Below are 13,459 nucleotides of genomic sequence, written 5' to 3'. Positions count from 1 at the left end.
ACAACATACCAGACCGTAGTCAGGCAAAACAGGGTCATACACCGTAAATCCAGCAGAGAGAGGGCTAAAGCAAAAGAGTTGTCAAAAATACAAAAGTAGATCGGCAACAGAATAAACAATAGAAAGGGAAGAGCTACATAACTAGATTCAATACTCGGAAAGAAAGAGAGCAAACTGAGGGGTATTTATAATAAACAGTCCAGGTGGAAGCAATCAGTAACTGGGGGAGCGGGAACGCTGTAGCATCTCATGATCAGCAGAATCAGGGAAGTCCAGTGTGAGTGCATGCTGGGAAATGGAGTCCTTGTTGAGTAGTTCAGAGTTCAGAGCAGGCAGACTGACAGCATCAGTTAAACATAAGTTAAACATAGTGTCCTTCAAATGTTTAGCAACACTTTATTTGAATCATTGAATAATGTATTTCTAAAGCAACTTATAAAGCTTTAATATTTATAAATCCTTACATTAAAGTGATGGACCATTTGTTATATATATCGCTCATAAATAGGCATCTGTCTTATGAACTTCCCATACAACCTATGGGAATGATGCCTCATAACAGTGTTATGAATAAAACAAAAGGTTCATCATGAAGCTCAAAAACAATACATATCTTCATTTATTCTATATAATGCCCAATGGCATGTTATGAGTACTGGCATAGGATATCCTAAAATAATGAAGTACTTCTTTATAAATGCATCATTCAATGCTTAAATAATAATAAATGTGTTATAAAGGCCCTAAGTAAGTACTCTTCAAATCAAGTGTCACCGAATGTTCTGTTACATGTACATTGTAAAATTGTAAAGATTATAAGTCCAGTGATGTTGCATGCATTTCTGAATGAGGAGATTATTAAGTGAATGAACAAGTGAAGCATTTTGACTTTTGTGGCTTCGGCGTGAAACTGTATTATGCAAACCTCCCAGCAGACAGAAGCTGGTGTGACGGAGCGTGAGGGGGAAGTGTCGGGAGGGGAGAACTTCATTACACTTGGCCTTAAATAAACTACAGTGCAGTGCATATTCTGCATATTCCATGCTTTACTTTCAGCTGTACTGTTTCTGCATTGATAAATAGGTACCAAATTAATTTCTGTCATTTCATTCTTTCCTGCAGGAGAATTCTTACCACCAAGGAAAAAAGGTATGTAATTCACCAAAACACAAAACAACAAGAAAAAAAGATGAATCTTGTGTTTTATACTTTTCAAAAGGAAACAGCAGCTGATTTATATACTGTAAACATTTAATGATGAATTGACCAATAGAGATGATCCACAATTGCTTAAAATAGAGATAGAAAGGTAAGAATATTTTCATTTATCATCTACAGTAATCAAGTGGGCAGTGGGTAGTGGGCAGCACTTCAGCACATAAGAATACACTGGGGTTAGGTACCTGGCTCGAGGGCACCATGACCCTAAAAGTCCTTGAAATTCATCTGTGCCACTGTGTCTGGTCTTTCATTTGTTGATTCCTCTAAATCATTCAGAATGTATTCATAATTGTGTGAAAGAGGTAAACGTAAAAGGTCGAATCAGGGTGATTTAATTTTAAATCCATTGAAGTTGACAGTAAAATATTGGACAAAAATACATTTGAAAACTGTGGATTGGGAGAATTTTGCTGTAATGCAATGTCCCATTTAAATTTAAACAATATATTTTACACCAAACGTTTCTGTGAACATTTGGACTCTGTAGGGTAAAGTTGCCTTCTACATAAATCTACTGAAGAAATAAATCTTCACATAAAAACATTTTTTCAACTTTTTGACAAAAAAAGTTTCTGAAATCTGTTAATCAAGTCAAGAGGCTTATGCTGTCATTCCACCTAAGTTCAAGTGCATAGTGGAGTAAAATTATGATAAAATTGACTGTTCTGTGCATTGTTGCAGAATTACATAAAATGTGGACCAATAAAAATGCCCCAAATGTATCTTAGAATTAAATATTTGTTCACTGACTTCCATTTAGTGTAAGTCAATGTTTAGAAAGTTTGATTTTCCCTGTTAATGTTGCAGTTTAGGAGATATTAATGAGAATATTTTGTGTGCCAATAACATAATTATATATAAAAAAAAAACACAGAAAACTCTGCAACAGTGAAGAGTATAATCAGCCTGTCATCACAAACCCCATCACTGCTTCTGGCAGGTTGTTGGTTTAGACATAAATTAACATCCGTCTGGCATCTTTTGCTAAAATATAACAACTTTAATGATGCAGAATTTCTTTCCAAAAATGAGATAAAAAGTGATGTTTTCACCCTTTCCACAGAAATCATTGTTTTTCCCCTCAATAGAACGCATGCAGCTTATCTGCATAGCAATGAGAAAGTAATCAGCGTTAAAGCAGCCAGCGTGTCACTCCATCACCCATTAACGCCTTTATGAGATCATTAAATCACGGCTCCAAACGCTACAGATATGATGGAAAACATCTAAAAACATTACTCCTTTCAGCTCCAGCTAATTTCGTTTACAGATGGAATGGAGCAGTCAGGGAGTAAAACAGGATAATGTAATAGCTGTATGGGGATTTTAATTTAATTAAAGCGTCTTTTCCGTAAACTGTACCTGCATGGGTAGTAACTCATTTGCTCTTTTAATTCCGTTTAACCTGCAGGGAACTCTTCCCAACCTTTGATGTACATTTAGCATTAGTAAAGTATTTCTTTAAAAGTGTTAAATGTATTAAATATTTTTCACATTTTTTTAGAGCATTCCATTATTTGAATTCATGCAAGGAGGTGCTGTTACCACAGACGAGAGGAAGTTTTTCAACTAAAAATACGTGTTAAACTTTTATATGCTGATTTATTTTTTAACTTCATGTTTGTAGATAATTGTGATGCTAAAGCTTCTCTAATTAAGTGGTGTCTGTTTTATTAGTTTTGCAATTTTATGAGATACCAGGCTAATGTAGCTAACACAGAAAGACATTGAGGTACAGAAAATGTATAATCATAACCAGACTGATATAGCCTGTGTAATATGATGTGCAATATTTTACATTTTAAACAAGTGTATCGAGTGTTGGCAAATTATCAAAATTAGATTAAAATAATTAGTTTAAGAGTATTTTAAAGAACTGTGTCATGTCCTTGTCCTGTCCCTTGTCAGCCTCCATGTTTTTCCCTTCCTTTGTTTGTTGTCATAGTCATGTGCTCAGAGTACATGGCTCTCCCTGGCTCTCCTTGTCTCTGCCCATGTCTTTAGTGCTCCCACCTGTATTCATTGGTAGCTCCGCCCCCACATTACCTGATCCCAGGTGTTTTCCATCCCCCTTGTGTGTATTTAAAGCCCCTGTGTTTCAGTGTGTGGTGGTGGTTCTGGTCTTGTGTGTGTTCTATGTCAGTCAGGTTGCTGTTTCTTTGTTTTCATGTTTTGTAGTTTATTCAGTGTTAATTCCAGTAGTCCTGTTTGTTCGTGTGTCTTGTTTTGAGTTTAGTTTTTGTTTATTGTTTGTTTACTTGGAAATAAATTACCTGCGTTTACGTCCACATTGCATCTTCCCTGCTGAAAATCTCTGACAAACTGTGATAATGTAAAAAAGTATTATATTCATTTGCAACCAGTATCAGTTATAGTGACAAAATCTGCTACCTTTATTAGCATTGTACCTCCTCTGAATGTTTTTGTTTTATTATTTATTATTTTTAGACCATTGCTTTAAGCAGACTTTTACACTTGGAAGTATTAAACTTAGTTGTATCTCTCTTTATCTCTCTGCACACTTGCAAATTAAGCAAATTCGGTGTTGCCGAAAACACCTACACACACACACACACACACAAGTGTTATTTTCATTATTATACATTTCTGCAGCAATTTTCAGTGAAAACAGCTCCAGAAAAAAATCATTATTGCTTTGATAAATTTGACATTTCCTATAAATATTTCACTGCACGTCGTTCATACTTTATTAAGCTGATATCTCTGTTTTTATTTTTTAGCAGTTTATTCTACACTGACTAAGGAACAGGTTTATGGTGTAGTTACAGAGTTGAGGGCCAAGGAGATCGTTGAGAAGGAGGAAGAGGAGAAGAAACAGCAGGAGGAAGGAGAAGATGATGACGAGGAAGACGAAGAAGATGAGCAAGAAGCAACTTCTTTGGAGGAGGAAGAAGAGGAAGAAGATGAGGCTGGAGAAGAGGAGGAGGAGGAGGAGGAGGAGGGTGAGGATGAGGATGAGGCAGCAGAAGAAGAAGAAGAAGAGGAGGAAGAGGAGGAAAAAGCAGCAGCAGCTGAGGAAGAAGAAGAGGAGGAGGATGAAGAAGAAATAGAAGTGGAGGTGAAGGTCCCAGCAGCAGAGGAGGAAGATGAAAAAGAAGTGGAAGAAGAAGAAGCGGAAAAGGATGAAGAGGAGGAAGAAAAAGAAGAAGAAGAAGAAATAGCTGAAGTCAAGGAGAAGGAGGATAAGGAGCCAGAAGAAAAACCAGAAGCAAAAGTTAAACCAGACAAAAAGGAAAAGAAAGAAGAGAAAATAGCAGATGAAGAAGCTGCTGAAGAGGAAGAGGAGGAGGAGGAGGCCTCTGACAAAACTGCTGCACTAGAGAAAGAGGAGGAAGAAGAGAATGAAAAAGCTGTTGAGACAACAGAAGAAAAGGCAGAGGAACATGCTGATGAAGATGATAAGGAGGAGGAAAAAGAAGAGGAGGATGTGAGTCCTGCTGCTGCAGCTGCTGATGTTATCGGCGCACAAGTTATTGACAAAGACAAAGATGCTGAAGATGCTCCAGCTCCAGACGAAGAAACTGTTGCCCCTGCTGTCGCTGCTGCTGATGATAATGAGAAAGCTGATGATGTGAGTGACACCGGGGACGATGGAGTCGCTGACACTGACGCCAGGCCTGAGTTTCCAGCAGATGAGGCCACTTCCTCTGAAGAAGCTAAAGACGACAAGGACAATGATGAGAGCGACGATACAGACGAGGCAATTACTGTTCCAGCAGAAGCTGATGAAAGCGATAAGGATGATAAGGAGGAAGATGAAGAGGCTGCAGATGGAAAAACAGATGAAGCTCCTGCCACTGCTGATGAAAAAGATGAGGAGGAGGATGAAGAAGACCTCAAAGACACCGATGCAGCTGAAACTGCAGACGAGGACGAGGAACCTGAAAAAGTAACTGAGCCAGTTGCTGCTGATGCTGCAGCTGATGATGATGATGATGATGATGATGATGCAACAGAAGATGACCAAAAAGACAAAGATGACCAAACTGAAGAAAAGGAGGAGGAAAAAGATGATACTGAACTTGATATAGGAATCAAAGAGGAACCAGTGATAGTGATTGGTGCTCCACCACAAGTAACAGGTGAGGGATCTTCATCAATAATGTTAAAAATAATATTACTACAGTATGTGAGTCAAAATCTTCATACAAACACTCTGTAATTAAAGTTTTTTTTTCAAGATTAACTGTGAAAAAACTCCTTTACAAAAGTAGCCTTTGACATTAGTGACATCACAACCTTCATGCTGTTTTATTTTCAAGGGACTGAAGACACATGCTGCATATTGAGCAATTTAAAATATTAATTTCACTTTTAATTTCTCATATTGTCTCCCGTACATGTCAGTATGTTATTTTTTTCAGCTTGCCATGACAGGTTGGCCGCATGTATGACAAGAAATAAAAAGGAAATACATGTAATTAAGCTGAAAAATCTGATTTCTATGTAGTCTGAAGTCATATAAGACACTAATCAAGTGAATTAAAAAAGTAAAGTAAATAAAAATTAAAAGCATAGAACCTTAAGTACTTTTTTAAAAGTTAAGAGTGCATTTCATTTTTGTTGATAAATTGTAAGGTGATTTACACAGGAAGTCAAACATCAAAACTAAATATCAAATCAAATCACAATTCAATCACACAACAATATGAGTAAACAGGCCCAAAATACTAAGTCCATGCTAATTTGATCACTATTTTAAAAAGGTTGTATGACTAACTACAGGTGCATCTCAAAAATGAAGATGCTCAAGTTCCAATATCATTAAAAAGTTACTTTATTTCAGTTAATTTAGTTTAAAATCTGAAACTCATATATTATATAAATGTTTTAAACATAGAGTGATTTATTTTAAGTGTTTATTTCATTTATTGTTGATGATTATGATTTACAGCCAGCGGAAACACAAAAATCAGTTTATACTAAGAACATGCTAATTTGATCACACAAAAAAATCCTATAGAAATTAATATAATCACAATAACAAACACATAAAAATCAGATTATTCTGCAGTAGAGTGTAACAAGTGCTGGAGCCAAGAAAACAAGCAGAAGAAAGGCTGAAGAAAAAAAAAACATGTTCTCAGGCAGCATTCACTCACTGTGCAGAGCTCCAGTCAGGGAAAGTAGTGTTTAACTGCTGTTGCCTTTCTCCAGCAGGCTTGACAGATCTGTCCTGAGTAGCTATCTACTGCACTTTTTTTTGGTGCTTTAGTGGCATTTTTAGAAGAAATTGGAACATTTTTCTTCTGCAAGCTTTTACTTACTCTAAAAGACTGACTCCACTTTCCAAAAAGTGACAGGAACAATATTTAACACTACAGTGTGTCAGGCCTGTCTCTAACATTAACACTGCCTCGGCTACCACATAACCAAAAGGTAATAATATATACCACTAATATAACTATAACTATAAGTGGTATTCATTTACATCAGTTTTTCTTATTCCTGGCATCTACTTTCTAATACCTCTTTTTTGCAGTTGTAATGGCTGCCATTGCTTGTCTGTGATACTGTCCTTATAGTACTGAAAAATAATTTCGTCCTGTAATAAACATTAAATTGTCTTGTCACAATAACTATTTTCACTTTTATTATGTATTATTTATATTGGATTATTGTCCCAGAAATAATCAATTGTGATAAACAATATAATTATCATTTAGATACCATTTAAGCTAATGATATAATGACTGCATAATAACATGTAATAATGCAACTGCATTCTTTTTAAGAGCATGAAAATGCAAAAAATCATCTTATTTATCAAGTTAAGATAAACATTGGAATTATATAACATATAACATGCTTGAACACCCTAAAAAAAAATTACATAAATGAAAAACAAAGTTGACCTACTGATTTATTCATGTTAATGGACTTTCCTTGCTATGTAAAATATATGGGTAATATCAAATTTAGCAAAAAAGATTGTTGTCTTGTTCTAATGTTGCGCAATACGATAATGTAATTATTATGACAGGCCTAACCTTAAACCATTTTGGTGCTTTATAGAACTATTTTAAAAAGGTTTTATGAATATCTATCTACTAAAAGTTTTCTGCCAGTGTTAAGTTCCTATACTTCAAAAAAAATTTAGTTTTGCAGACAGTATTTTGTCATATTTAACATTTTAAAACCTAAAAACCCTGCGGTTGTAGTTTCTCAACAGCATTAGGAATTTACAGAACATTTTGGTTGGTATGATACTGTCAAATGTGGTAATTACTGTATATTTGTACTTTAAAATCTGTCAAACATTTACTAGACTTACTTAAACTTAGGAAAACCTCAAATCACACAAATTCACACTGTAGTCCATAAAATTACTGAATAAAGGGTGCAACATGTAAGAAAGCCTTAAAATGCTACTCAATTTTAAAATGCCTACATATAGCATATCAGTTTCCCTATTAATAATATAGCAATACTTTTGGCATGCTTTTCTACGCTTATGTTTGATTTTACAGAGACCCAAGAACCAGAAGTGGATCAGAAGGAGGAAGCTGAAGCAGAAGAACCTGAAGCTGAAGAATCCACAGAACCAGCTCCTGAAGGTAAAGAATGTGAAGAAAGTGCAAAGTTCCAGTAAGGCCACAATACAATACTGCTTTGCCCAGTAATTCAGAGCTAAGGAACAAATGGTAAGAACTTGTCTATAAAATACCACCAGTGAAGTACAACTGAGATAGGTAGGTGTATTTTTAATACAGTTTACACTAGTTAAAAGTAAAAATCCACCTCTGCTGCGGCTCAGCCAACAAAACCCCGGAGTGGAATATTACTTTTTGGACCTGGACTATTCATCTTTGTGTAACTATAGTTTACAGAGGATCTCCGGTGGATTTGATGTTTTACAGAGACTCTGAGACTAGGTCAGTGGCTGAACTGCACAGCAGGGTATTACACATGTTGTAAAGTAACACATTACATCGCAAAGACAGTCATTAGAGTAAAACTGTCTTTATTTTAAAAATGTAAAAAAGCATTTTCTGAAACCACTAAGCTTACTTGTGACAAAATATATACAATATATAATAGATAGATTGATAAATGTACTATTATTACCATCATTACTATTAACTCAAAGAGTTGACTCTCCATTTCTATGGAGTCAAAAAAGGGTCATAAAGATTTTGAGTTTGTAAAACAGAAGTCACAAATGTACTGAAACTTGTAACTGCGTTTAAACAACTGCATGCACGAAAATCCAAATCCACAAATTAACTGGAATGTGCAAACTTGAAACAGAAAGTAATATTAATAATAATTCAAATGTACAAATGCGAAAAAATATTTTAATTATATATAAATATATATTTTTTAATTTGTAAATCCAATCTCTTGAATGTGTGAATCAGTACTGCTCAAATGGCTTAAGCTGGATCAGACCAAAAATCACATGGAATTTGTGAGGTTGTAAATGTGACAGTGGGTGTTTTTCACTGTGGAGCTAAAAATCCTCTCATTCATCTTCTCTGCTGCGGGTGCGAAGCTCTAGCTGCAGTTGCGAATTTTGACCCTGTTTTGACGCCTGATTGATGGACCAATAGGAAAGCTTTATCCGGACCAATCAGATTACGGGGTTTGTTTAACCAATCAGAACACTGGGTGGGTCTCTGCAGCTCGGAGTACTGGGTGTGTCGAAAGGTGTGGGCGTGTCGAAAGTGTGGCCGCCATTTTGGAGTCGGCCACCATGCGCCCCCCAGTGGATCAATTTACACAGAGGAAGGAGTTTAATAAAACAATAATATTCATAACTCTACCAATTTTTACCCGATTTACACACGGTTTGGTTTGTTACAAACAGCAGAGATGTAGTAATGATACAGGACGCTGTCACACATTACAAATATGTGCTTTCATACTTTATATTATGCTCTTTATCAAAGACAGACATATGGTATAGCATATTAATAAGTACATAAATTAATTAATTAATTTATATATATATATATATATATATATATATATATATATATATATATATATGTGTGTGTGTGTGTGTGTGTGTGTGTGTGTGTGTGTGTGTGTGTGTGTGTGTAATATAAAATTAATTCATATTATTAGAACATAATATAAAGTATTTCAGCATGAAAGCACATATTTGTAATGTGTGACAGTGTCCTGTGTCATTACTACATCTCTGCTGTTTGTAACAAACCAAACCGTGTGTAAATCGGGTAAAAATTGGTAGAGTTATGAATATTATTGTTTTATTAAACTCCTTCCTCAGTGTAAATTGATCCACTGGGGGGCGCATGGTGGCCGACTCCAAAATGGCGGCCACACTTTCGACACGCCCACACCTTTCGACACACCCAGTACTCCGAGCTGCAGAGACCCACCCAGTGTTCTGATTGGTTAAACAAACCCCGTAATCTGATTGGTCCGGATAAAGCTTTCCTATTGGTCCATCAATCAGGCGTCAAAACAGGGTCAAAATTCGCAACTGCAGCTAGAGCTTCGCACCCGCAGCAGAGAAGGTGAATGAGAGGATTTTTAGCTCCACAGTGAAAAACACCCACTGTCACATTTACAACCTCACAAATTCCATGTGATTTTTGGTCTGATCCAGCTTAAGCCATTTGAGCAGTACTGATTCACACATTCAAGAGATTGGATTTACAAATTAAAAAATATATATTTATATATAATTAAAATATTTTTTTCACATTTGTACATTTGAATTATTATTAATATTACTTTCTGTTTCAAGTTTGCACATTCCAGTTAATTTGTGGATTTGGATTTTCGTGCATGCAGTTGTTTAAACGCAGTTACAAGTTTCAGTACATTTGTGACTTCTGTTTTACAAACTCAAAATCTTTATGACCCTTTTTTGACTCCATACATTTCATACAGTCCATATATTTGCAAAATATCAGTCCATTTTGGTCTGCTTGCTTCTATGATGTCTTTCCCCTGAAGTTATTTTGCAGTATATAAAGATTATTATGTTTAAAATATGATCATTTTAATAGCAGTTAGAATTTAATGAAAAAAAGTTATGACAGCAGGTTGATGGGTTAGGTGCAGTCATTGAGCATGGCTGAGGTATACAGTATGTGTGTGTGTGTGTGTTGGTGTATGAGTGTGTGTGGTGGGGAAGGACAGCCAGGGGCCTGACCCTTTGATCTCGCTACATTTCAGCATTACTTATTTTCTCATTTCCTCCACAACGTCAGCAGAATTCTGATGTGTGGCTATGTGTGATTTGGATTTTCTCCCTATTGCTACTGTAAGTTAAGTATAAGGTTGGTGTAAAAGTACAGCAAAATGAAGACTGTGGAGACCATGTCAGCAGCATGATGGGAGTAGACTGTTAGATAGGGGGTTTCACGTTCTCATTCTGTTCCTTTGTCTGTATCCATGTTTTCCTCCAGTCTTCTTATGAGTTTCCCCATGTACTCCCGAGCACATGGCACTGTTGTGTTTTCAACCTGTCTTCTCCCTTGTCTCTGCCTTAGTCTTTTGTGTTACAACTTTTCTCATTTGTAACTCCACCCCTTTGTTACCTGTCCCAGGTGTTTCCTGTTTCCCTGTGTATATATAGCCCCTTTGTTTCAGTGTGTGGTTGTCAGTACTTGTGCGTGGCCCACGTCAGTTAGGTTGCTCTGTTTCTTTCATTTTCAGTCCCTGTGTTATTCAGTATTTTTCTGTTGTTTTGTTTTGAATTTATTACTTCTGTTTATGTCCACCTTCCCATCTCCCTGCTACAACATGACAGGGGAGAACTTCTACTTTGTAACAAAATGCAAACCCCCCCTCTGATAACTGTTGATTGGAGAAAAATATCAGACAAGGGTGTCGTGAGGAGATATTGTGGTGGAAGGTTACAAAAAAATTTAATGTGAATAGTGTAGAAATGGAATTTGTAGGATGTAAGGTTCAGAATAACATCTAGTTATTTCATAACCTTACCTAGTACAATCGTAGATCAAATTATTGCAAACATTTAAACCCCACTTAAATCAATAGTCCACCTCAGAATAAATAAATAAAGACACTACATCTATTATGTTTTACTATAAGTAAATCTGAAGAGCATTGCAATGCATTGATGCATTGGTGATTGGGAAGCTCATAGGTTTGGTGGTTTGCATCTTTGCCTGTTAGCAATGGGATCTTTGGTTAAAGACCCAAACTGGATGAGTTTTTTTTTTTTTTCAGTTTCTGCGTGGGTTTCCAGAAATCCAGTCTCCTACCAAAGCAAATTCCTCAAAGTTGTTTACTCTAAGGTGCCCTGAAATTGGTTACTCTGAGGTGCCCTATAATTGGTTACTCTAAAGTGCCCTGAAATTGCTTATTGTAAAATGCCCTGAAATTGATCAAGTGTTGATACTAAAGCATCACAAGGGCTAAGTGTAACTTTGTTCTTCCAAACAATAAAATTTATAATCAATGTCTTTACTATAAACATATTCATTAAAATCTCATTTTAAGTGAACAAATAAGTTGTTCATTGTTTAGGAAAAAAGGAAAAAATGAAATCAAAGCCAGTACTCTACAATAAACCATCCCTTCTTTTGGCTTTGGTGTAAAATGTAGGGTTAAACCTAAACCACTGAGGCTAGAGGAACACAGCCTGTGGACTTGTCAGAAAGGAAAAGCTTTGTTTTCCCCTGATCTTTCTCTGTTATGAGTCTCCTGGTGTTATACTGAAAGCAGTATAACTCTCCTATGGCTGAAGGTATTGAGATGTTTGTGTAGAACAGCACCCTCTCACTTCTAGAGAGAGAAATCAATGTGAACATATTTTCATAAAACACTTTCTGTTTTCATGGCAGTATTTTCAATTCATAATGCTAGGAGGAAATAAACAACATTTCTTTCATTTTGTTCCTTCAGCTACAGATGCTGTAAATATAAAAAAACAGAGAAAACAATGTTTTACACTTTGATGTACTCTTTTGATTATAACTAGTAGAATAGAGTATTAGATAATTATTAGATAAAATGTTCCTCTGCAAATGTTTTAGTCAGATCAGAAGCAGTGTTTTTATCAGTTAAAAATACAGATATTAGAATGAATCCATTAAACAGCATAATGAGTTGAAGTTTATATCGTTGCTTTTTTCCAATGAAAAACATGCATCTCCAAATCAGCAACTTTACAGGAGAGAGACACAGCCTTATTAATTTTAATGGAAGTCAATGTAAAAATAGTTTATTTCAGGTCATTTTGAAAAATTGATAGTGCTTCTTATATCAAGAAATGTTAACACACTTTAAATGACAGTTTTTGCGTACAGATTATGTAGTAAACTAAAAATCAACAAAAATGGAGATACTTGCTTTTTATTGGACAGTGACGCTATATTAAGCATATAAGCTAAAACAACTAATTAAATCATAATTGTAATGCTATGTTATAACATGAATAAAAGAAAGTGAGATTGATTGTAAGGAATACTGATTATATGTTGTTTTTTCTATTAAATAGAGAAAATGATGGCTTTTCAAACTGTAACCTTACTAATGAATCAAAAGAAAATAGCAGAAATGTATGAACAATTTACTTCCGTTTTACATAGCTAACACACAAACACAATAAAAGGAGTGATATTAGAAAAAAAATCACTGATACTTGTTACAAAAGAGATCTGTACATTTTGGCCCTATCTTTTTTTTTTTTTTGACTGACAACAGAACGATTCAACCAAAAGCCATAAGCAGAAAGCACCACCAGTTCCATTCATCTGCTGACTGTTTGTATAGGATGAAATCGTAATAGTTTTCTTCTGTGTAGCTTTTGAGGGAATTTCTTTGGGTTATTATCTGGGTTATTCTCGCTTAGATCACATGTAGCTTTGTCTCAAAGTGTTGTGAGCCAAATTCACCTCCAGTTTCCAGTGATTACCTTTTAGGCACAGCTTTTATCAAATAGTTTCACACAGGTAGGTGAATTTTTCTCAGTTTCTATAAACTGTATTTATGTATTTTTCGTGCAACCCATGAAATTACAGCTATAGCAGATCCTGCAACAATTTCCTGTCTGGAACAGGCTTGAAAAATAGTGATTTGAGGTCTACTTATGGGCTGAGAACTCAGCAACTCTGTCATTCCTCTATCAAGAGCATCTTTAGATGTGTTTCACACAGCAACTGAACTTCCTGCTGAGAAAAAGGCCGGCTGGGAGAGGGGAAAAATGAAACATGGGACTTTTTAGAAAGCTGTTTTGACCCATGGGCTTGAACAGGCTCTGCTGAGAGCA

General features: G+C 35.6%; 1 protein-coding gene across 12 annotated transcripts in view; it reads left to right on the top strand.

The window, feature by feature from the left end:
• The window catches only part of trdn (triadin), a 77,567-nt gene that overhangs the window by 33,776 nt on the left and 30,332 nt on the right, over positions 1 to 13,459 (top strand). For 9 of the 12 annotated variants that reach the window (XM_049484343.1, XM_049484361.1, XM_049484346.1 and 6 more), the window contains 3 exons: positions 1,123 to 1,149; positions 3,963 to 5,324; positions 7,713 to 7,799. In XM_049484343.1, the coding sequence (XP_049340300.1) occupies positions 1,123 to 1,149; positions 3,963 to 5,324; positions 7,713 to 7,799 (1,476 nt within the window). The remainder of the gene's footprint in view (positions 1 to 1,122; positions 1,150 to 3,962; positions 5,325 to 7,712; positions 7,800 to 13,459) is intronic. The other 3 variants (XM_049484370.1, XM_049484379.1, XM_049484347.1) reach the window with 1 other exon arrangement.

Source organism: Astyanax mexicanus, chromosome 1 (assembly GCF_023375975.1).
Source record: "Astyanax mexicanus isolate ESR-SI-001 chromosome 1, AstMex3_surface, whole genome shotgun sequence".
Taxonomy (NCBI): domain Eukaryota; kingdom Metazoa; phylum Chordata; class Actinopteri; order Characiformes; family Acestrorhamphidae; genus Astyanax; species Astyanax mexicanus.
This window is presented reverse-complemented; position numbering and strand designations above follow the sequence as displayed.